Source organism: Lepidochelys olivacea (assembly GCF_965140295.1).
Source record: "Lepidochelys olivacea isolate rLepOli2 genome assembly, chromosome: 14".
Taxonomy (NCBI): Eukaryota; Metazoa; Chordata; order Testudines; family Cheloniidae; genus Lepidochelys; species Lepidochelys olivacea.
In genome coordinates this window covers 13315675-13340547 of record NC_140424.1, presented here as the reverse complement: position 1 = coordinate 13340547, position 24873 = coordinate 13315675, and the positions used below count along the sequence as shown (strand labels likewise).

The 24873-nt window shown below is 43.4% G+C and overlaps 1 protein-coding gene across 2 annotated transcripts in view; it reads left to right on the top strand.

Annotated features, from left to right (window-relative positions):
* CACNA1G (calcium voltage-gated channel subunit alpha1 G) overlaps window positions 1–24873 on the top strand; it is a gene marked incomplete at its 5' end in the record, with an annotated part of 157634 nt that overhangs the window by 107892 nt on the left and 24869 nt on the right. The window contains 5 exons of one of the 2 annotated variants that reach the window (XM_084648139.1): window positions 6441–6567; window positions 11307–11432; window positions 12103–12192; window positions 13100–13292; window positions 22441–22592. In XM_084648139.1, coding sequence (XP_084504265.1) covers window positions 6441–6567; window positions 11307–11432; window positions 12103–12192; window positions 13100–13292; window positions 22441–22592 — 688 coding nt within the window. Of the gene's footprint in view, window positions 1–6440; window positions 6568–11306; window positions 11433–12102; window positions 12193–13099; window positions 13314–22440; window positions 22593–24873 lie in introns of both variants that reach the window. The other variant, XM_084648140.1, reaches the window with a different exon arrangement.

Genomic DNA, 24873 nt, shown 5'->3' with positions numbered 1-24873 from the left:
CTCAAGCGAGCGAGACAGGGAGAGAGATGGAGTGAGCAATGTCAGGAAGGGACGTCAACATGGTAGAGCTAATCCCCAGATGCGACCAGAAGGAGGCGCTCTAGTGGTGAGTGTAGCGTCCCGGGACAGGGAGACATCAGGAGAAAAATCCCTGTGAGAAGCCACCGCTCTACACCTCACAGCATTGAACTTGAGGAAAGTGAAGGGCTTTTGTTAAGTTTCCTTTGGCTTATGGCAGCTTGCCTTGATTTATGGCCCTAGAGGTTTGCTACTTATAAAAGACCTTGCCGATTACTACTTTGTCTTATTTTGCTGTAGAAATACCCCCCTGCCTTATACAGTACATACAGTTGTGTATGCAAAATCACATATGCATATGCAAATCAAGTATTTGCTTGTACACCTGACCAGCAAAGTGTACAGCTGGCCATATGCATAAATAAATATCCAATCTGCATATGTGCAAATCATGTACATGCAATTGTGTGGGCGTAATTACACATGCCAGTCATTGACTATCAGGCCTAAAACTATACAAAGGGGTATTCAAGCCCCCCTCTAGGCACAGAAGTTTGAAAATGCCATTCACAAAGAAGGGGCATTCCAAGGCGCTTCCACTGCTCTCTCTGATGTACCAGCCTGTAGAAGAATTGCTGATCCAATAAAGTTCCTTCCTAATGTGCTCAACCTGCTGTTGTCAGGACCAAGCGCTACAGCTCAAGATACAAGAGAAATCCAAATTCAAAATGGATTCAGAATTAATTTGGATAGGTTTCAATGCTATTTTACTCTCTTTAGCGCTTTGGCTTCAACTTCCAAAGCAGATGTGTAAATTATTCACTCTTCCGCCCATCGCAGTATGAAATAGTCATTTCATAGGTTCGCTCCTCTTTATCATATGATCACCCTTGCTGGGTTTTTTTCCCTGTGGAGGAAAGTCTGCATTAACACTGAGCTGCCACTTCTTTATACAAATGGGCTGAGCAGACTAGCAGGCTTAAAGTTAGTAAATATGTTCCAGCTGGAATGAGATTGACAGCAGTCTTGGAGCATCTGCATGCTTGGAGTTTAGCAGCATTGTGACTGCTGAGGCCAGCAGAACCAAGAGGAACTCAAGGGATTAGCTTTTTTTCGTGCTGAAGAACTTCTATGACTCTAACTTCCTCATTTGTCAGATGCCTGACACAGGCTAAAATTGTCCTTAATGCAATCTTGGCTGGCTACCGTGTCACAATGTCCGGAGGGCTCGAATCAGCTGGATCGTTCAGCACTAAATTGCAAGAGCAGTGGATTGGATAGCATGGGTTTGCAGGCAATAATATCAGCAGGATCTTGGGCAATATTGACGAGGCGCTGGGATGGTTAAAGCCATCATAATGGAGCTGACACTAATATCTCGGAAATGTTGAGGTTGCGTTACTTTGCGGTTCTGTCTAAGGCCTTATCCGGCTCTCACGGGAGTCTTTCCATTGACCTGGTGGATCTTAGCTTCAGTGCCTGTAAGCATGAGGACTGTGATGTTTTTCATTAATTAGTGTTTAACCTTCTGACTGGTGCTGGCAGCAGCAGCAAATGCCAGCTCAATATCCAGAGGTTCCTCTTAAAATTACAGAATAAAACCATCTTGAGCCCCCACCCAGAAATTTGGGAAAACTAAATACCTCTCCTGGGCGTCTTTAATAGTTAGTACTTCCCGCCTTGCAAGCACCGAGTCTGTGTATAACGAAAAGCAAACTTTTATTGAGGGGACGCAGCATTACTTTGGGAAAACACAGCAACAATGACTCAGAAGTATGCAAACAATAAGTAAACCACCTGCCCCACAGGACCTTGGGCAGGAGTCCTTTGCCTCAGCTTCCCACCTTGCAGTGTGGAAGCCCGATAAATGAATGTTTCTTTAACATGCGTCTCCCCCTTTCCCTCCACTGCACCCCACTCTTGGTTTGTTGTCAGAAGTCAGCAAAGTGTTATGGGCTGCATTTAGGTGTGTTCACCTCCAGTGAGGGAGGCCTCTGCCATTGCTCTGCTGTGTCCATGGTCTGGTTAAGTCCAGCCCTACAGCCCCATGCTTTTAGTAATCACTCTTCTAGGATTTGTTGGGCAAGAGGCTGCTTTTGCTGCTGATCTTACCAGGCTGTGTTCTGAGGTTCCATCAACTAGCCCAGACCTTAGTGATTTCAGCTGTTAGTGATTTCACTGGGTAGTGGGGAACCTGCCGACTCTTGCATTGCCTTTGCACGCTGTCTCCACAGCCAATGTAAGGCTCAGCCCCTAGACCTGGGGAGGAAAGGGTCAAATGGCATCTGGGACCTTTAAACAAACTCCTTCCTACCAGAGAGGAAGATCTGTCCCCACCCCTTCTGACAGTCACTTGGATATGGCTCACTACCCCATGTTTAGTGAGTGAGTATGCCCTTTAATCGTACAATAAGGATAAAAGCATTTAATTACCCCTGCTTTCAAGACTTATGTGAATTTTAACCCAAAACAGTGAAAATTAGTCACTTGGCAAAGTAGGTGGTGTGTCTATGCTAATAAGGTCGGCTCATGAGCATAGGTGCAACTCCGTGGGTGCTCCAGGGCTGGAGCACCCACGGGGAAAAATTAGTGGGTGCTCTGCACCCACCGGCAGCCAAGCTCCCCTCTCCCCCACCCCACCTCCGTCCTCCTCCTCCCTGTCCCCTGAGGGCAGCGTCCCCATTCCTCAGCCTACCTCCCAATGCTTCCCGCCCGGCCGCCGCCAAACAGCTGTTTGGCAGTGTTAGCACACTCCTGGAGGGAGGGAGAGGAGCGGGAACGTGGCACGCTCAGGGGAGGAGGCAGGGAAGAGGCGGAGCCGGGGTGGAGATTTGGGGAAGGAGTTGGAATGGGGGCGAGGAAGGGGTGGGAAGAGGTGGGGCAGGGGTAGGGTCTCATGGAAGGGGTGGAGTGGGGGCGGGGCTGGGCTGGGGGCAGAGGAGGGATCAAGCACCCACGGGAAAGAAGGAAAGTCAGTGCCTATGCTCATGAGGTCTTTTCCTCCAATTTCTCTACAGCTGACAGGAGAGATCTCATTCAGACCATTGGTTTACATCTGGGATTACATTTTTCTTCAGATTCTTTTCTGTAGGCCTGGGGATAATGTTACAGGAGAAGCAGCGGGGTGTTGTGTAGGCTGCAGCGCAGACATAACGCAGATATACTGAATGATATTCTGATTAAGAATTTGAAGGAACCAAACTGTTATATAATTTCTTAGCCCCTCTTTCTCAACATGCATCCTCTGTTGGCCAAGACAGAAGAGTGACCTCCTATTCCTTTACCCTGTGTTGGATCGCAGATGATGTCGTATCAGGAAAATCACTTTGTTCCATCTTTAATTTGGTGTTGGTGCTGGTGAAAGTTGCCAGGCCCTGGAGACTGAATTTCTTCATTGTATCCACAGAATAGAGTTTCCTCACAAGAGGAAGGATGGTCCATTGGAGAGGGATTCAAGAGACCTGGGTTCAATTTCCTACTGTACCACAGACTTCCTGAGTGACCTTGGGTGCACCACTTAATCTTTGTGCCCCTGTTTTCCCATCTATAAAATGGGTATAATTGCACTTTTTGTGGGGCCATTGTGAGTAATGTGTATGATTGTGAAGTGCTCAGATACTACAGTTATGGAGAGGCATAAAAGTACCTTGGATTCGTATACAGAATAGGCATCAAACTGACTGAGACCGTGCAAACTTTCCCCTAACATGCTTAAGCCCTGATCTGGGTGTATTTCAGTCTTCATGTGCTTTAGTCTGTCGGCTGAGACGATCAAAAAGGGTGCTAATGAGGACAGTGTTCATTGTTTGTGATGTGGAACCCTGCCTGCCCAGAAGTGATCTGAGATCAACAAACATATTTAACATAGCGTGCTAAGCTGCCGTATGAGGGTAATGATTTGTTTTGGTCGCTGCCAGCCTGGCTTAGATTTGATTCACAGCCTTAAAGGTTAAAGACTTCATAACTCCTTACATTCCTTGAGCCATCCAGTCCTCTCCAAACTCAGGAAAACAGCACAGAGCAGAACAGACAGAGAGCCAGGGAGTGTAATAAGTAACAACAACCGTTACCTGAGCACAACAGCCAGAAAAACAGAAGCATCTGCCTTTTGTGTTGTGTTGGTAGGGAGTGGATAAAAATATCACCATCTGTTTCTTTTTAACAAGGGGAATTGACAAGCTACCCTTGACATTTAGAGTAAATATTTTACCAGAAAGAAGGAATTTTTTTTTTTTTTTTTTTTTAGTTTTTCAGGCTATTGTTTAAAGCCAACAATTCCTAGGGGGAAAAAAAAAAGGAAAACAAAAAACCACCATTATTTTATGGCTATGCATGTAGCTCTGCAGTTTAACTCTATAGGCACCGAGACACACCAGGAATAATGCAAACTTTCAGAGAGCATGAGGCTTATCCATCCTGCACCTTATTAAAGCCAAACATCACTGTCACATGGCCGAGTCCACAGTGACCTCTGCTGGGAGAATGACACAGTCTGGGGCAGATGGAGATTAGACTAGCACTCAGACTGGAAGGTAGTTTTAAGATGGCAAGAGGCAGGTTATTGAGATAGGAAAGCAAAGATGCAAGAAAATGCAGAGGGACACTGAGCTGAGCAGGGAGAGACATTGGGGAGCCTGTGATAGGATCAGTGTAAGACATCCTTGTCCCATAAGTGAACATGTGCTTTACATTTTGAGTGCCAAGTTTTCAAAGGAGCCTTCAAACCGATGTCCAAAAAACACAAACACACACACACACACACACACACACACACACCACTCTATGGGTGCAACATTTTTTGTGCATAAATGCCTGACTTTCCATGCCTACATTTGTAAGCAGCTTGGCCATAAAGACTAGATTTACAAAGTGAGGGAGGCCTCTAACTCCCATTGATGTCAATGGTACTTTTGTAAATCTCACTAGAAACCTATTTGCCCCTAAATACCTTTGTGAATATGTCTGTAAATGACTTGATGGCTTTTTTAATATACACAAGCTTAGTCCTCTTATTAAAATATAGAAAAATACAAAGTGATGGGGCTTTGATGAACAATGGGTCGGGGGAGAGAGGACATCCTAACTGGCTATGTGCTCTAGAAGGTGCTAATCCGGAAATAGATCTGGGAGTGACAGTGGGTTAGATTAAAACCATCAGCTCCATCTCTGGCAGTACAAGAGGCCAGAGGGACCACATCTGATATACAGTAGAACCTCAAAGATGCAAACACCAGAGTTACGACTGACCAGTCAATGGGACACCAGGTGAAACCGTAAGTAACCAATCGGGCAGCAGCAGAGACCAAAAAAGAAAGTACTGTACTGTGCCTGTGTTGTAGCTTACAGGTCGGCACATCTGGGCTGCCTGTCCTCACCCCCATGTGGGGGCAGCCACTTACAGCTAGGAAGTGAAGATGCTGGGGCTGCCAGTCCAAGGCAGCCGGAGCCAGCGGAGCAGGACCAGTGCTGGGGTCTGCGCCACTTTCGCCCCTCCCTCGGCTGGGAGGCGGACACACTGGTCTCACCCTCCCTCCGCCAGCCAGGGAGGGAACGCGCTGTTTTCGCGCACCCCCCTCCCCCGGCTGGGAGAGGGACAAGCTTGCAAACTCAGTCGGACCCAGGGAAAGAAGCTGCCGGCAAGAAAGCTGCAGGTGCTGAGGAGGGAGCTCAGCTGCCGCTGGAGCCTGGCCTGGAGTGTCAGCTGCCGGAGCTGGTGCCCGAACTGCGCTTTGTTCAGAGTTATGAACATTTTGGCATTACAGACACAACCTCCCTTCCCAAGGTGTCCGTAACTCTGAAGTTCTACTTTGTATTAGATTGGAATATGGTGCCAAAGCTCTTTATAAGAAAGATACAAGAACTGAGAGCGCTGCATAAGGGGTCAAACAGAAGACAGTAGAATTTCTCAGGCCTGGAGGCAGGAGATGTGCTTTACATGGAGAGGTCACTAAAATTAAATCTGTATTCATTTTGTAATAAGGTCGTTAAAAAGGACATGACTGGGGAGGTGTAGGTAATGGAGTGGGAGAAGAAGACATGGGGGTACTCTGTAATTTTCCCTTTCTGTGAGCCTGGTCGAAAGCCCAGTGCAGTTAACAGAAGCCTTTCCACTAACTTCAATGGGCTTTAGATCAAGATCTGGGTACCTAACTCTTAATACGTATGCACTCCCACCTGCACCTTCTCATCTTCTCCATTCCACACACAAGGATCCCTGAGTACATATGAAGTTTCACCAACCTCCCTTACATCTCAGTCCCTTCATAGCATCTTGTATGCTCTTGTTTTTCAGCCACTCCCCATTTCAAACAGCTGCTTCCCAAGTCCACACTTATACCTGTGCCTCAGAGCATGGAAGGATTCAGAGAAACGTTGCAAGGACAGTGTCTAACCTGCTTCTTGTGCCTGCTTTTTCCCCTCAGGGTCATTAGTCGAGCACAAGGACTGAAGCTGGTGGTGGAAACCCTGATGTCATCCCTGAAGCCCATTGGGAACATTGTGGTCATCTGTTGTGCTTTCTTCATCATCTTTGGAATCTTGGGCGTCCAGGTGGGTTCCCTGCAGGGCTCTTTGCCTGGTTCCACTGGAATCCAGGCAAAGCTGGAAATAAAGGCAAGCCCAAATAGAGAGGAATATCTTGGTATCTTTGCCACTGTGTCCGGGCTACAGGTCTTTGAGGGGCCCAGATTAAGGTGAGTTTCTTTCTGGAGCAACTCCCTGTGCAGAAACTGAAATAGCATGACAAGAGCAAGAGCCACATTATTCCAGCCCTAGCCATGGATCACTGAGTCTTTTTCACTTTTCACTGGCTTTTCAAATGAATCGTAGGCTAGACTCCACACACGTGCACCTTAGTACCAGTGGGCACAGCAATGAGTATGAAAAATTATGGCGGTATGACTTTAACCTCTTTCCTGGTTCTGTTGGGGTGGTGAGATCTGTGGGTTAGTGGGTGGGTCTAACCCCCTTCAAGCTGACCAGTAATACAGTAATACGGCTCTCTAAGGACAGATCTACACCACAGATTAATTGTAGCGTGGGTAAACCGTGCCCTCACTAACTTTAGCTAGAGCAGATAACTCTAGCAGTGAAGATGTGGCTGCATGGACCCTGATGTGGGCTAGCACCCTGAGTATGTAACCAGAGTTCCTAGTGGGCTTGTACTGATGTCTGGACTGCCACATCTTCATTGCTCTTGTTACCTGTGTTAACTTGATTAAAGCTAGTGCAGGTTTACTGGCACTATGAGTACAACTTAATTTGCGATGTAAACATACTTGAAAACAAACACTGACCGAGGGGGCATGCTGCTCCCGCTCAGAGTGTCAGCCAAGAGTCCTCCTCACCATGCCCCCACCATCCCCACCATGAGGACTTATGCTCTGGCTGGCAGAATTCCTGTAGCAGAACATGAACTTAGCTACACCTCAGCTGTCCTTCCCCCAGGATTAACCGGAGCAGAATTTGGGTCTATAGTTAATATAATCAGATCCCTACCATGTCCCACTAGGAAATCCCAGTCCAAGGAAACTATTCAATTCAATTCTGTCTCCTGTCTGTGGTGTTAAAGTTGGAGAGACAATGTCCCCTTTTTTCCCCAGCTTTAAACTCACGGAAAATAGAAAAAAGAAAAGGAGTACTTGTGGCACCTTAGAGACTAACCAAATTATTTGAGCATAAGCTTTCGTGGGTAAAACACCACTTCTTCAGATGCATGGAGTGAAAATGACAGATGCAGGCATTATATACTGACACATGAAGGGAAGGGAGTTACCTCACAAGTGGAGAACCAGTGTTGACAGGGCCAATTCGGTCAGGGTGGATGTGGTCCACTCCCAATAATGGATGAGGAAGTGTCAATACCAAGAGAGGGGAAATTGCTTTTGTAGTGAGCCAGCCACGCCCAGGCCCTGTTCCAGCCCAAACTGATGGTGTTACGTTTACAAATGAATTTCTGTTTCTGAAGTTTTTTGTTCAAGTATAGCCACTTTTAAATCTGTTATCGAATGTCCAGGGAGGTTGAAGTGTTCTCCCACTGGCTTCTGTGTGTTACCATTCCTGATGTCTGATTTGTGTCCATTTATTTTTTTGTGTAGAGACTGTCCGGTTTGGCCAATGTACATGGCAGAGGGGCATTGCTGGCCCATGATGGCATAGATCACATTGGTAGAAGTTTCAGAGTAACAGCCGTGTTAGTCTGTATTCGCAAAAAGAAAAGGAGTACTTGTGGCACCTTAGAGACTAACCAATTTATTTGAGCATGAGCTTTCGTGAGCTACAGCTCACTTCATCAGATGTATGCCGTGGAAACTGCAGCAGACTTTATATATACACAGAGAATATGAAAAAATACCTCCTCCCACCCCATTGTCCAGCTGGTAATAGCTTATCTAAAGTGATCATCAGGTGGGCCATTTCCAGCACAAATCCAGGTTTTCTCACCCTCCACCCCCCCACACAAATTCACTCTCCTGCTGGTGATAGCCCATCCAAAGTGACAACTCTTTACACAATGTGCATGATAATAAAGTTGGGCCATTTCCTGCACAAATCCAGGTTCTCTCACCCCCTCACCCCCCTCCCAAAAACCACACACACAAACTCACTATCCTGCTGGTAATAGCCTGTAGCCTATGGCAGTAGCCTGCGAATACAGACTAACACGGCTGTTACTCTGAAACCGGAAAATAGAAACTAACTTTCATAGCTGGGAATCCGCTGGCTTCTAAGCTGAAAGGAAAACTTGTCCCAATAGACTCAGTACAGGGTTCTGAAAGGTTCACATAGTTAGAAGTTGGTGAAAATATTGATTTCTGAGCGTTCTGCGGTGTCAGGCAATCTGGATACAATCTGCTGTCGTCATCGCCAGTCCTTGGAGTGCAGGAGCCCAAGGGAAGAGACTGGAGAAAAGTTTCCATCTCCTCATAATAATTTCTAATCATCTGAAAAAGAAAGAGATTCTATTTGATGGATATTTCAGCACAGTTTCCCCTTTTCCAGGTGAAGTTTATTTGATCTGTCAAAGCTGGCTTGGAAACTGGCTCCCAGTGTGGACAGGAGGGCTTCTGTAACATTTTGCATTAATGAATGTACTTTAAATAACTAATAAATATAACATTCAAACCCGACAGAACAAAAGGGAAGAATCATCCCATTCATGACAGTTTTTGCATCTAGATTGATGTATAGGTACAGCGCAATATCCATCCATTACACTTCACATCCATTGCCCTAAACAGGACCATAAAACTAAGCACATCCCATGAAACAAAATAATCAGATCCAAAAGAGTTTATAACGGGGAAAAAAAATCTGTCATACTGAGCTGTTTGAATTTCCTTTCTGCTAATTGTGATCGCTTTCCCCAGTGCCTCTCCCAGTCTTCTATTCAGTTGTCACAATTACACATTGACACATTTACAGCACTACATACAAACATTAGAACTGATCCTGCATTCAGCATGCAAAATTCCCAGTGATGTCAGTGGGAGTTCTGCATGCTGAATAACTGTAAAAGCAAGGCCATCATTTATATGAAAGAAACCAAATCTTAGATTGCTCAGTATTAGCCTGTTTTTTTTTCCCCATGTAAGTATAAAATGGAGATAGATAGTAAGACTCAATCTTCTAGAGTTAACAGGAAGGCAGTCCGTGCCCCAAAGAGATTACAGTCTGAATAGACCAGACAGAATAGGAAACACAAGCACAGAGAGTTTGTGATTTGCCTGGTGTCACACAGGAGGTAAGTGAAAGAACCTAGAATAGAACCCAGGTCTCCTAAGCCCCAGTCTAGTCTCCTGCCCACTGGATTGTATTGCCATGCCTGCTATTTATTGATTGTATTACATAGATTTCTGAAGCATGCACCAAGGTGGCATGTGGATAGTCATTAATCTAACTGCCAGGAGTAGAAAGTAGAAAAGACAGAGTCACTCTGAAACTTTGGGCCTTCGAGTTTCAGAAGTGCTGAGAATCTGCACCTTCAGCATGAGCTGCCAGTAAGCGTGAGCTGCCAGTGCTCAGTGTGTTTGCAAATCAGACCCTTGTATGTTCCTCTCCAGTTTATGGTTGTGTAATGGGGTCCATCTGAATGGTATTACACCCCTAGTCATGAACCTATTACACTCATAGGCAATGTAATAAAATCCATGTTCACCTTCCTGTTTAATTTGGAAGAAGCTATCTCCATTGTAGGCAGAACATGGGGATCCTTAAGGGAGCTATAGCCGTCCTAGATCTAAAAGCTTTATGGCTAAAGTAGATGTTGAATAGAAGGATGCTCTGTCCCAGGGATGCAAGACAAGATACTGTCACTCAGTAGAACAGGATTTCCAATATGGCTTGCTCGCTCAGATTTCACCATCAATTGCCACGTCCCAAGAGTAATCATGCACTGCCATTTTCTGTGCCGCTTTGCAGAATGCAACAAATCTAGAATTAAGCACCTGATACTTCTCTCGTAGGTGTAAATCAGGAGTAACCGCACTGGAGTCCATGATTTTATGCCATTGTAAGGGAGATCAGGATCTGGCTTCAGGGAGCAATATGAGTTCATTCTTAAATTCTGGTTATAAAAATATTTGCAGAGACTTTCCTGAAGTGCAGTCTAACGACTGAAGGAGAACAGCTCTCATGCAAGGGGATTTAGTGCCATTGAAAGTTGCTGGGTTAACAGCCCTAGAAATAGAAGTCTCATTGATCCACCCCACAGGTCCAGCAGGAGAACAAGGCTCCACCCACACCACTCCTCACTTTGATCTTTGTGAATAAGAGCGTTTTCCATTTCTCTGGCGCATTCATTCCTTTTTCTCTGCCAACAAAGATGGTCAAAAGGGCTGAATTAGGGCTAATTTTGTTAGCCACTCTTGTAAGACGTTTTGCTGGCAACTGGATTGAGACCACCATTTCTTATATATCACTAACCAGCCATCAGATGGTAACACCTACAAGCCTGGGCTGGATTTGAACCCAGTGCCCTAGAAGCAAAAGTCTGTAGAGGATAGTCCTAGTCCTAAGAGCTACCCAGCCCTCTGCAAGGAGATCTTCAAGATCAGTATCCTAAATTATGTTAGAGGAGGCGTTCAAGCTTTCTCTCAGTAGGTACCTTTGAACTAAACTGTCACTGTTGTTATGCCAGGCTTCACTCTTTGAGTGCCATGCACTAACGAAGCTTTTATCTTTAACTTGATTTGATTGTGTGGGCTGCACAGCAGGTCCTGAGTGAGCTGTCCATTCTGTGCAGGCAGATGAAGTGGATTTACCCCTCCTCTTATTCTTCTGTTTTACAGCTTTTCAAAGGGAAGTTTTTTGTCTGCCAAGGGGAGGATACCAGGAACATCACAAACAAATCAGACTGTGCAGAAGCCAGCTACAAATGGGTCCGGCACAAGTATAATTTTGATAATCTCGGCCAGGTATTACTGGAATGGTAATCTGCTTCTTTGCTCCTTTACCTCCTTGATTTAAAAATCTATGCATAATTACTTATAGGATTTTCTTACAGGGGTCTAAGCAGCCATAGTCACTCTTCACTTCATATACACCTACTCTGCATTTGTAAATTCCAAATGCAATGCTTCCAAGCACTCGCACACTTCCTTTTGGAATAAGACTAGCACAAGTAGCTTCACGGTGTATTTAATTGCTTCACTGCTGCATAATAAACTAAATACATCTAGCAGCAGGGCTTGACTAATGTGGCTGGACATCCTGTACCCAGTGCATCTCAACATCCCATTCATTTACAACTGCCGATGGAGCACATCCTTATTTTAGCAGCATGGTAGGACCTAATTAGTAGTGAGCAGTGGAGACCTGGAGGGTGAAAATGAAGCTGCCTTTGTGTTTGACTTTGTGGTTTTCGAATTAGCCCTCTTTGCTAGACCAGTGTCTGACATTGACAGGTTTTTGCTGCCAGGAAACCTTGGACATCAAAAGTTTCCTGTTGTTGGCAAGGTAAAATAGTAGCACAAATGCAAATCCCAAAATGGAGAAGGGCAAAGGAGAGTTGAATGTGACAGGTAAAAGAGAGCATCTAATTAGCTGGGTTCCAACTAAACGTAACTTTTTCCCTTACATTTCTAGGCCCTGATGTCTCTCTTTGTTCTGGCCTCCAAAGATGGGTGGGTGGACATCATGTATGATGGCCTCGATGCTGTAGGAGTTGACCAGCAGGTATGTTTTCTAGATGAATGCCTAGTAGAGAGAAGCCTCCAAAGAGGCTATGGTTTGGTTTTCATTTTGCAAAACATTGTTCGTCTTGCAAAAGTGAAACTTTGGGGGGTGGTTTGGATCTGGGTTCCATTTTATCCAAACCAGGGCGGGAGCATGACAGAGATCAGATGAAAGGTTCCAACTGGGACCCATGTCTACTAGTTATATGCTGCAACAAAACCATGCTATGACGTAAGTGTCAATAGCTCATTGTACCCACTTATGGTGCTTGAAGAAACGTCCTGCGTAGCTGTAAAATGGGGAACACTACCTATCTGAGAGGGGTTTTGTGAGCCTGAAGAGTCTTTGAGCACCTCCGGAGAAAGCTGCTACTTTGTATATGTACAGATTACTATTATTGCTGGCCTGGGATAGTTGCAAAGGATTCTGTTGCCTCACTCTTTGGCACAACAGACCATTCATGACTCTTCAGTGTTCAAGTGACTTTGGGTGCCCAACTCGTGACACCTCAAAGGAGCCTGATTGTGCTGAGCACTTGCCGTCTGAAAGTCACCTTTAAGGTGTCTTAAGTTGAGCACTCAACATCTCTAGCTGCTTTTGAGAAAGCGGGCCTTGCTGTTCTGCTCCATCTACCTCCTCAGGGTATGTCTACACTGCACTGCAGCTGGAAGCAAGCCTCCCAGCCTCCATAGACAGACTTGCGCTAGTGGGGCTCGAGCTAGTGTGCTAAAAATAGCCATGTGGATGTTGCGGCTCAGGCCCATCCAACCCCCAAACTGCAGCCGGACATGCAACTTCCACATTGCTTTCGTTAACATCCCAGCTCAACCCTGACTAGCAAGAATCAGTTTGCTCCATACTCTGCCTGTTGCAATTCAACTGGCATCTATCTCCCTCCATCCTGTAGCCAGTTATGAACTATAACCCTTGGATGCTCCTCTACTTCATCTCCTTCCTGCTGATTGTGGCCTTCTTCGTCCTCAACATGTTCGTGGGGGTCGTGGTGGAGAATTTCCACAAGTGTCGGCAGCACCAGGAGGAGGAAGAAGCCAAGAGACGGGAGGAGAAGAGACTTCGCCGGCTGGAGAAAAAGAGAAGGAGTAAGGAGAAACAGATGGCTGGTCGGTAGTCTTTCCACATCTTTCTGAGTCCTGCTTGACCTTTGACACAATCCCCTAACCCCTGCCTAGCATCTGATGATCATTCTCCTCCAAAAAAAAGCATGTCCAAGCTATGAAATTTGCATGAAGGAAACAGCGCCATGTTAGGCTGAGCAGGAAGCCATGGAAACCTTTCAATGCCTGCATGATTTGCAATGACCTTTTCATACAGGGTTATTTAAAACCCAAAAACCCAAACCTGGAGCTTCGTGGATAGCACAACTCAGCGTTACACAAATAGTGACAAATGTAAAGATCAACAGTGTCAGACTAGGCCATAAATCCTCCAAGTCTTGAGCACTGTTTCTGATAACTGGATTCACTATTTGGTTTATTACAGCCTTGTAATGCCACAGCAACATTACCTGTCTCATTTATCAGGCAGGTTTATTTGTTGGCAAAGTAGCTCTAGGGCTATTCAAGGATGTAATAAAATAATGAAGCCATCTTATTCTAGAAATGCTTTTAAAAAACACCCTATAGATACATATCAATGAGTTTGCTTGAGAAATACAGATTGAAAAAGAATTCAATAAGACAAATTAACCAGATGAACTGTCATTGATGTGAGATAAATTGAACGATAAACTTGACACAAACTTGTGGCCCTCTTAGAATAATGTAGCTTTAAAAATTCTGTTAGCGTGATGGAAGGATGCTAGACCTACACACTCTGTCAAAAATCTAAAAACCTGACCTTTTTCTTTTTACTTCAGTTTTGGTTTGGTTGAAAAAGCAGGAAATAACATTCAGGTCAGAGGTCAAAGGCCAGAGGTACTCTTCTCCATCTTGCATGCTTTCTGTTCTGGTTGCATTTTTTTCAAGTGCCCATCTCTTCATGGTATCTCTCTCTTGTTACCCTCTCCCATTCTGTCTCCTTATTACTTGTCTCCACTTCTTTCACATTTCATTTTTTATCTTCGACGCACGTCAGTGATGTTTAAGAGTCTGTCTCTGATCAGGAGCTTGTGCTAGCAATCTGAAAGCCGGTAATGTTAACTCTGAAAGGTTAATAAAGTTGCGATGAGCTTAGTTATACTACTGCAGCACAAATATCACTAACTAAGGCTCCCATTCAGAAAGCACTTAAGCACATGCTTAAGTCCATCCCTTTGCAGCATGGCTCTTAAGCATGTGCTTAAGTCCCATTGATTTCTATGGTAGCTAAGCACAATGCATATGTGTTGTCCCAAATATGGTGCTTTTCAGAATCAGGGCTTAACGCCCTGATCCTGCAGTGAGAATGGCATGGCCAGAGCTCTGCAACTGCACAGCACCCTATTGCTTGCACTGCAGGATCTGGCCCTAAAGAAGGAATATTCTAATATCCTGGGTACATTATAGCATCTCCAGATTCCTGCTCAGAACTGTGGATCAAGCAAAGAAGAGACTGTAACCAGTTCCTTTCTGGGTGTTACAATGAGCCCAGTGAACTTTGGGAGATGTAAACAGTACTGTGTGGCTCTTCACCCAGTGTGGACGCAATAAATAAAGCTCATAGCTATGGATCTTATCAGTCAGCCTCAGTTAAATGGGATACAGCTGATATATCAAAGGATTTTTTTCCCTCCAAACAATTAATATGTATAGAAAGCGCTTTAGGGTAGTCTGAATTCCCAGACACAATTGCTGAGTGACAGCTGCTGCTTTAGAACATACAGCTACACGCTGGATGCCAATGTCCCTTTTGTATAGTTTGGTTTTGGAAAGAAAACATTCTAAATGTCATTAGAATAAATATATATAGATATTATGAATGACCTTATTTATAATGCTAGGAGAAAAAAGATGAATCAGACATAAGGCTGGTCTGGGAAGGAATCACAAAGCATCCTTGGAGATGTGGATATTTGCATTCAGTTCTGTAAAATGCCTAATTAAAGAGGCAATCGCCAGATCGTCTACCAAGGAACAGAATACTGCTGAGTGCTAAACTTCCTTAAAAAAGAAAGACATGAAGCCTTCCAAAGAGCTTTAGAACAAAGCTTTTCTCAGTTCACATTCAATGAAAATGTTGGTTTTGACTGGATATGTCCAGTTTTACTCTCAATGACAAGTAGGTGTCATTGCTTTGCTTTTCCATCTGTAGTTGTAACTGGTATGCCATTTTGGGATAAGGGGCTCACTTCTACCCTCAGATCCATGATAGCAATTCCATTGCAGTCATTGGGGTTTCCTTTATGCCGAAGCTGGCCTTGTCACTGAGTTTTTGTTGTAGCTAATAGTCGGAATTAGTTTAACTGACTGCATGGTCGGTTTTTTAAAATGCTAGTCTATTCCTATATTAGGACAACCTGCTGCATCTGAAAAAGAGAAACATGTGGGCATACCAATACAGTGCTTACATGACAGATGCAGAACCTAGTTGTGTAGTATGCAGGATTGCAAGCAGCATATTGTGCTAGGGTGAAATTCAACCTCTGCCAAGGCTTTTGCGTAAATCCTACTCAAACCCTGTCTTGAGGACTAACTAACTGATATATAGGTCTTATGCGGGGGTGAATTGGCCCTAAATTTTTAAGGGGGCAAAGTTCTGTCAGTTAAACGCTGCAACCTCATGGAGTCCATTGCGGTAGCACTGGCGTAAGTGGGAGGAGCATCTGGCCCTTAGTTTTACCCCACTGTATCAGAAGGGGCAGGGATAGCAGATTCCACTCACCATAAAAGATATCTAGGAGAGAACATTATTAGAACTTTTCGGGCTACAGCCATTACAGACCTGTCTAGTTGACAGGAGAACTGTAGAAACGGTTGAAGGGGAATGAAACTCTTGCCGCGCATCCTGCCAGATGATTAATGTCGTTTCATTCTTTTAGATCTAATGCTGGATGATGTAATAATGGAGAGCTCAGCCAGTGCAGTGCAAGGTACTGGGAAATCTTAACGTCTCGTCTCACGTGAATGGCAGTGCTGTGTAACTAACGGCTGGCCAATGCTGCTGTGAGGCATCCCACTAAACTGTGCGTGTGGTGGAAGTCTTGTTTGCTTACTTCATGGCGCAGGCATATCATTTTTAAGTGGCAAGTCTGCAGACCTGACTCAGGCCAGGCACTTGCAAATCTTAATTTACACCTTTTATCAGGGGTTTTTTTTTTTCTGTTTATTTTTTTAAATCATTTTTCCGGTCCTCATCCAAACATTGTCAGACTTTTTGTTTTTGTTTTTGAGAATAGTGACTGGCTTTTGAAAGGGGTCCTGTGTTGTCCACACTCACTTTCTAACCATAAACCATTAGGAGATTCTGAACATTCTTCAGCGGTATCTCTGGAAGCCAAATGACCCAGCTAGAGTAGGGTATTTTTCCAGAACTACCTTGTTGCATTGCTAGTATTCCAGTAAGAGAAAACCGGCTAACCTGAGTGAAACCCAGTCCCTGTGCATAAAGCTAGCGCATAGACCTAAATTTGGAAGTGGGAAATCTAAATCAGGGGTAGATTTCATCCTCCATGCTGTCAAACTTGCAGCCACAGGAAGTCCCCAGGTTATTTGGTCCAGCTCAATGAGGGACCAGTAGAGAAGATAACAGCCTTGGGTAGGGCACAAGTTTCTTCACACCAACTGAGAGCTCTGTGCAGATACCTTGAGCACCTTGGGGAGGTGTACATGTGCCATATATGGACAAATTCTCTGTTGTGGATCTCAAGGACCTTCCCCCATCTGGCAGAGCACAGCTGTATGAAGTAAGTTGTAGGGAGGTCACTCACTGAATTCTGGGTTTTGGCTACGGGCCCCACTGAATGGCCTTATTTCTATGCTAATGGGATCCTTAGTCAATGGAAGGTTAGCCATTAACCCCTGATGAGCTGGGGAAGGAAATGTGAGGTTAGCAGAAGTGAGCTGTAGCTCACGAAAGCTTATGCTCAAATAAATTGGTTAGTCTCTAAGGTGCCACAAGTCCTCCTTTTCTTTTTGCGAATACAGACTAACACGGCTGCTACTCTGAAACTTTTTATTCTCACTGTTATTTCCCTACTAGAGCTAATGGAAACTTTTCAAATTGTAATGATTTTTAACCAAATTTTCAGATTTCAGTTGGGAAAAAACATTTTCTTGATTTCTAACCAGTTCGATTCACACCACAGCCCTGTCTGCAGAAAGAATGTTTAAGTTTCATTAGTAGGTACAAGCCGTAGTACATCAGATCTTGTAAGTCAGGTGAAACAAACTTCAGAGTCCTGAAGAAGACGGGCGAACTTCGATTAGACTTGCTAAGAATCTAATCTCACCCTCTCCTATCTACTTAACTCACTTCTCCTCCTTTCATTCATTACTCACCAGAAGGTGCTTCAGGCTTCAGATCTTTTCTCTGGTTTTGTTTTTGTTTTTAGTTTTTTTTAAGATGCAGCAGCTTTGATCTGAGCAGTAGTTCTTTTTTTAAATCATGAATTGTTAAGAATTGTAGTCTGAATAATTAAAGATTTGTTTATATTGAAATAAATGCGTAAGTGCATTCAAGGAAAATTACGTGTCCATAAAACCGTTCCAGTGAAAGGACAGCCCTGTTTGAGACAATGAGCCCTGATCCTGCTGTTCTCAGTCAGGCAAAAGTCCGATGGAAAATCAATGTTGCTCATTCATTGGTGAGAAATAACTCAGGCAAAAGGAGCATCCTAATCTTCTTATAAAGTCCTGGCTGAAAATGACCCAACTTGCTTTAATGAACCTGAATCTCCTCACCATTGCCACTCCTTGTGTTTTAATTTCCTTGCCTTCATCCTCTCTGTTATTGCTAGGAGTCCAATCCTCCACCCCTTAATCAGACATCAGTGCCTGGGGAAGGATTGAAGAAGCAGGCCCTAGGTTTTTTATTTTTGTTTTTGTTTGTTTTTTAATTTGGTTGTGAGCATCTTCACCACATAAGACCTCTTCCGGTCGACAAGAGCTTCATCTAGCATTTTGTTTGTTTTGTTTTTGTTTTATTTAATGCTTTGATCTCATTCCAAAACTGGCCATTATCCAATGCAGACTCAGAAAGAAACGTATAGTTTACCTTTAAAACTGTGTGATTGTCAGATCTGTGCTTTTGTATTTCCTTTGTTGTCTTTTATTGGAACCAGTATTATTGAATGTGCTTGTGCTGGTCTTCAGTCATCAAAGTGAAAGAATAGAAAGTTCTCTTTCAGAATCGTTGTGTGATGCTAGGGAATCAATATTGATGTTTTACCGGTCAAACCTTCTGTAGCATGATGAGAAATCCTAAGCTGAGGACCCAGAACTTCCATATGTCTTTGTATTTTACAAAAGGCTTCCTTTATCTTTATGTGAAGATGAGATGGAGTACTGTGTGTCTGTGCTGTTTACTGGTGTGTAGTGGAAATTACTGTTATTATTTTAGATCTATCACAGCTGGAAACTTCTCAGTGGGAATAATTTATCATTTCCATTTTGCTTTAAAAATGCCACTCAATGTGATAAAAGCTGAATAAAACAATGTGTTTAAATGTAGAAGTTCCTTCAGTGCAAAACATTTTAAACCTAATTCTCTCAGTACAGTTTGTAAATCCAGCTGCTTAATGTGTTCAAAGGTCACTGTTTTCCTGCTTATATCCCCAAAATAAATGTAGACCTTTACAAAGAAATGCATTCCTTCATGGAACTATACCACTCTTGTGAATTCCAGTTTCCACTGGTGGTGCCGTTCAGCGCTGTTCTACTCTGAAAAGCGACTATGGACAAATGGCAACTTCCTACGCTCCAGGGATGAATTCAGAGTCCAACCTGGTCTCTTGCTGTGTTCTATTCCCACTAGCCCTACTGAGTGAACACCGCTATTAGAAAGGGAACTGGATTCTCTTCTGGCCCCAGCATCCTCAACAGTATCGTTTGCTGAATTCCAAGCCAATCGTTGGTGCTGTGCAAGCCAGAAAGAATGGAGCGTGACTTTCAGTGATGATACTGGCAGTTAGAAAAATCACTTTTATGCATACACGGAGCAAGTGAGTCACTGATAGTAAGAATCAGTGAATTATGGAATCACTTTTCAGAGGGCCGCCACACTTTAATAGTTACTTGTTACAAGCACGGTTTAACTAATATCCAAGATTATGAGGGAACCGACTCCCATTGGACTCATCAGTTCCACTTCCTGGCACTTGTTAAGGCAATCCTTTGTAATAACGACCCCACTGCATGGCGCATATATCATCATAGGACCCCTCTTCAGGAAGCTGTTTGGATGAGGGCCACTGGACATGACCAACTAAAAACAAGTACCCATAATGTTGGGCACCTGTGACAATGGACTCAGCTGCCCATCAGGCTAGAGCATCATTTCCCAGGATTAGTAGGGAAATGAGACTTATGAGTAGATTGCCCGACCTTCATTGTGTTAGCTGATCTTTCCAATTTAATTGTATCTAAATATTAGAGTTCATTCCTTTTCCTATCCCACTTTTCACCCAGCCACAGCAAAGCAGCTTGATTTAGAACCTGTTTACCTGCCAGATTTGTCGTGGGCTTTTGCTGCATCTCGCATCCTCTTGCAGTCTTATTCTGCCATTTTTTTTTCTTTTTCTTTAATTCTCTGTGTGTCAGGAAGTGATCTAACCTTTCCAGTAATAACCTAGACTAATCTGGAGCTCTTGTTGTTCTTGACACAGTGTATTGTAACAGTACAGTAATGTGGTGTTGTGTTAGTTGTGAGATTCACCACCTGGAGCTTAACAGATGTCTGTATTTCCCAAGATGTTGGTATTGTTTAGATTTTTTTCTGCAATAAATATGAATACTGCTGTTTGATGTGGGCATGGAATTTACACCTGGAGAGTGCCAATCTGTGCAAACCATCTTAAATATGGCTTTTCTTGCTGATGACATAAAGAAGCAACTGCTCTGTTCAAAAAGTTCCCTGCCTACCTCGATACAGTAGCTATTAATTTGTAGCCCACAGGCAGCATGGTATATTTGTTTGTGGTTCATTTCAAGGTAATATCTGTGTTCCGCTAATATGCATGACCAGCATGTTGAGAAAGGAAAATAAGTGGTAGTATGATTTATAAACCGGGTTGAGAAACCGCCTGTTAATAACCTTACAGGCGGGGGATAAAATATTTACAGTCTGTAAATTAGTAGTGTTCCAGATGTGTCAGTGACACTGACTTTCAAATTCAATCAGGAAAAGCATTTGACATTGCAAAGTCCAGGGCCATGCTCACTGAAAGGTTAAAAAAAGGGAATATTTTGGGGAAGGTTTGGCAACCCTGTTTATAAGGCCATGCTGTTACTAGTCCAGATGCAGGATCTCTGCACAAGTAACATTTTACAGCCTCTCTGTAAATCCCTGCTATATTCTAAGAGCTGCAGTGCTATTCTGTGGGATTTGGAATGACCTGCCAATCAAAGCTAAAACATTTGAATTCCAGTATAATTATTCATATGTAAATCCACTGCAAGAAGAGGCAGAAATGTTGACATTTTCCTTTTTTGAATGTGAATTATTCAGAAACCTAAAAGAAATCAGTGATCAAATTATGATGGTGTTTCTTTTTGCAATTATAACCTGGTTCATAACTAGGCCCTATTGCTAACTTAATTGTATTCAAACATTTTAGTTAATTTCTTACTCATAATTTAGCATAATGTGATCAAGATATCGTGGCTTTATGGATATTTATGCAGGGATTTGAGATCCCTGACAAAAAGTCGTGTGAGTCAGCAAGCCACCGGTTTGGCTTTTGTTAAGTGCTCAATAGATTCAGCATTAAAATTTATTTTATAGACCTTTTCACTGCTGTTATGCTTTTGCCCTCCAGTATAGATCGCCTTCTGCATATTGCACATCCAAAAGTTAATATTAATACTGCCTTTTATTTTATGACACTTGAGCAGAATTTTGGGAGTTCCAAACCCTTACCATATAAGCTGCTAAATAGTTTGTCTCTGGTTCTTAAGCTTTAGGGGAAAAGTCTGTCTCAGTGAAAAAACAAAAATTCTGTGATTTTTTCAGGAGCCCATGTCATGAAGCAACGAGCGTACAGTGATGTTAAACCTGTGGCTTTGGTTGCAGAATCATTGGCTATCTACACACCAAATTATATCCCCAGCAAAACTTTAAATTAGTTTTCCCTCGGGGTAACTGATACATATAGTTCATGGCTTCATTGTGCCCAAATTTCTATTTGGAGTAATGTATCAAACCCTGCATTTGTTCAGCAGTGCTAAATCTCAAGCCATGTAATTCTCTCAGCTCAATAATTTTTATAACCAGTTGATTATCTAATTATGAGAATAATATTATACACTGACGTATTCAAGACAGTCCTTTCCACTTCAATCTGCCTTATAATGCCTCCTTGAAAATTGTGCTGAATTATATACTCAGCCTTGGCATTTCCTCATTAGAGATTAGGTGAGTAAATTAGTTTATCTCCTGGAACATTTAGGGTCTGAAAAGCATGTGTCATTCCCAATGCAACTGACTGTGGAAGTAAATCTAACAGTGAAATCTACAATTCAGTAATTGTATATAAATGGAGAATTATTTTTCTAGACATTAAAGTAGACTGATCAGTTTTCCACAGTATTTATTCAATGTTTTTCAGAGTTCTGACAGCTGAAGTGTCAAATTTTGTCTAACCCCATAATTCACTGCAAAGGAGATGAGATGAGTTTATTGCTGTCTCTTCAAATAAGACCAATAAATGAAGGGCCTGTGTTCTCAAAGCCATTGTCAATACCAATTTTGTGCAGTATTTGATTATTGAGCGGGCTCTTCGGCTGCTGTTTTTGTTCATTTATTGTTTTTGTTTCCACATTAAGTTAAAAAAAAGTAGGGCTTTTTAATTTCTTTACAGTGAAACAGTTCCTGGAGCCCACAATAGTCCCGGCTGTACTCACTTCATCTCTAATACTAAAAGGCTGAGTATTGTGCATGTTACATTAAAGATGTTTAAACGGATCCATGTTGTTGGTAGCCTTGCTACATATTAAGGCTGGTAACATACCACCCAGGAGCAAAACCCAAAGCCTTATTGTGATCAATGTGGAAAGCCTCAATTTTGGAGTTTGCAAAGGGAAGGTGAACTCATGTTTAAGAGACACAGAGTAATGAGCTGATCTGCCTCTCCACTCTTCCCGCCCCCCATTTCAGAAGCACAGTGTAAACCCTACTATTCCGATTACTCTCGCTTCCGGCTCCTGATCCACCAGATGTGCACAAGCCATTACCTGGATTTGTTCATCACTGGAGTGATCGGCCTCAATGTGATCACCATGGCCATGGAGCACTACCAGCAGCCGAAGGTACCGGGAGACAAGGAAGCTGGCAATAGCCAGTGAGAGAATGGGGAAAAGAAATGGTCTCAGCTTTCACTGAGTGCTAGAGATGGGCAGAACCAGGGCTGGTTTGGTTTTACAGAACTTCATCTATTGGGTGATAGTTTTGCATGATCAGCATTGGTGTCTTAGCCAGTGAGGCAATGTGGTGGGAGCAGAGGAGTGGGAGTTGGAAGTTCTGGCCTCTGTTCCCAGTTTTACTGCTTGAGTCCTTAACTAGTCACTTAGGGTAGGTCTCTACAACCATCCGGTGGTGTGACTGCAACACACGTAAACACAGATCAAAACTAGCGCAGATATCAAATAGCAGTAAAGCTGTGGCAGCCTGGGCCAGATGCTTAAGTATGTGCCCAGGGTCCCAGGAGGGTGCCTCTAGCCCATGCTTCCCTGCTATTGTTCCTTGAGCTGATGAGGTAACTTCCCTCTGTACCTCAGCTTCCCCATCTCTTACCCACCCTTTATAAATACTCTAAGAACGTTAAAAAAACAAAACAAAACAAAAAACCTACCATAGCAGTAAAAGTTGGGATGAAAATTCCTCTAGCCAGTTGCCAGTGATTTTTTTTTCTTGAAATCTTCTCTTTGACTAAGTGTTTCTATGGTAACAGTCAGTAAGAAGACTGTAATCTTTCTGGGTCAATTCCTGAAATCTTTACCCATGCAAATCTCCCGCTGCTCATGTCTACACTAGAAAAGAGGTATATTTGAACATACACGTTATAACTACAACCACCTTGCCTATGCTAGGATTTTAACACCTTATCTAACACTTATTAAAAATGCACCTTTCCTCATGGAGACATGGCCAATGGGAGATTTGCCTCAGTGCCTACCCACTACATTCAGCAAGCAGATACATGTAGGGCCTGATTTTCAAAGGTACTGAATACCATTGCCTTCAGTTGGAGTTATGGCTACCCTGCATTTCTGAAAATCAGACTCTTAATCTATTAAGCGTGCCAGGCTCCTGTATCTTGGGCCTGTTCCGATGGTAATAACAACCTGTACTGGGAAGATGACTGCCTTGTGCCGAAGAAAGAGATGGAAATGGCTGCCACTGCTGTATAAATTGTAATTCTTTTTATTAGCTCCTTTCAAAATGAATACATGCAAATCACAATAAGGGTGAAATATTCTTTGAGGCTAGACAGGACCTGCATGACTAATGTAAATAACAAGTGAAGGGGAAAAAGGACGCGTGCGCACACACACATCCATCCATCATAAGCTAGCCGAAGAGTAAAAGGGCACAAGCCCAATTTCTTTTTCCTTTGCAGGTCACCTTTAAATACACTGGGAAGCACATTATGAGATTCAGTCACTTTCTGATTAAATCAGTCATTAGCGAAGAAGCTTGTATTAGAATTACTCTAGGGCCTGTGCTTATTAAAGTCATTTCACAGTGACATTTTTACTTGTATTATAAAAACATTCATATTTTTCCCTTAAGGAAAGTAAAATTCTTTATCTAAGACCCCAATGTCCTATGTGTACATAATAATGTAAGAATGGAAATAGTCGCACGGAGGTGAATGGGATTACCTGCCTGACTAAAGTCATGCATGTGCTTACGTACTTTACTGAATCAGGGCCCCGGTGACTAAATCCAATCTGGAGTTTGATTATTATCCTGGAGATGTATAGACAGATAAATGTGCTTAAGAGCTTTATATCCAACATCATAATTCACCAGGATGGTGAACGGGATTGGTAATGGGATATGGATGGGAAAGGACTTTTGTCATCAGGACACCAGTCAAAATCCAGTACATATTCCTGCTGAGTAACGGCCACTTTGCAAGCAGTGCTGCAGTACAGAGAGAGGCATACACAGTTTGAACAACTATTGGTCAAATTCTGCATTGGCTAATTACATTCTACTGGTGCAGTTTTGGCTGGGCAGAGTTAAACTCTTCTGCAGTGTTGCAGTGAGCTATTTAATAGCTGTGGCTTTCTTCCCCAGATGTGGCTGCATTTCAGTGTCAGGTGAAGTGATTTCTCTTGATCGATATTTGGGGTAAATTGTGCCATGAAGCCACAATCTGACTGAGATGCATGAGAAGCTCTTGGTAGACGCAGTGCCTCCTGGGGAGCGCAGCTGCTGCCTTTGGAGCAGGTGCACTCTCTGTCACCACGGAGCTAGCTCTGCTTCACATGAGAGCGTGGGACTGGCAATGGTGCTGGACTTGGACAATCCTTTTTGGCCAGTTAGACTGCGGAGGATTGCAGCACTGAAAGCCACAGCACC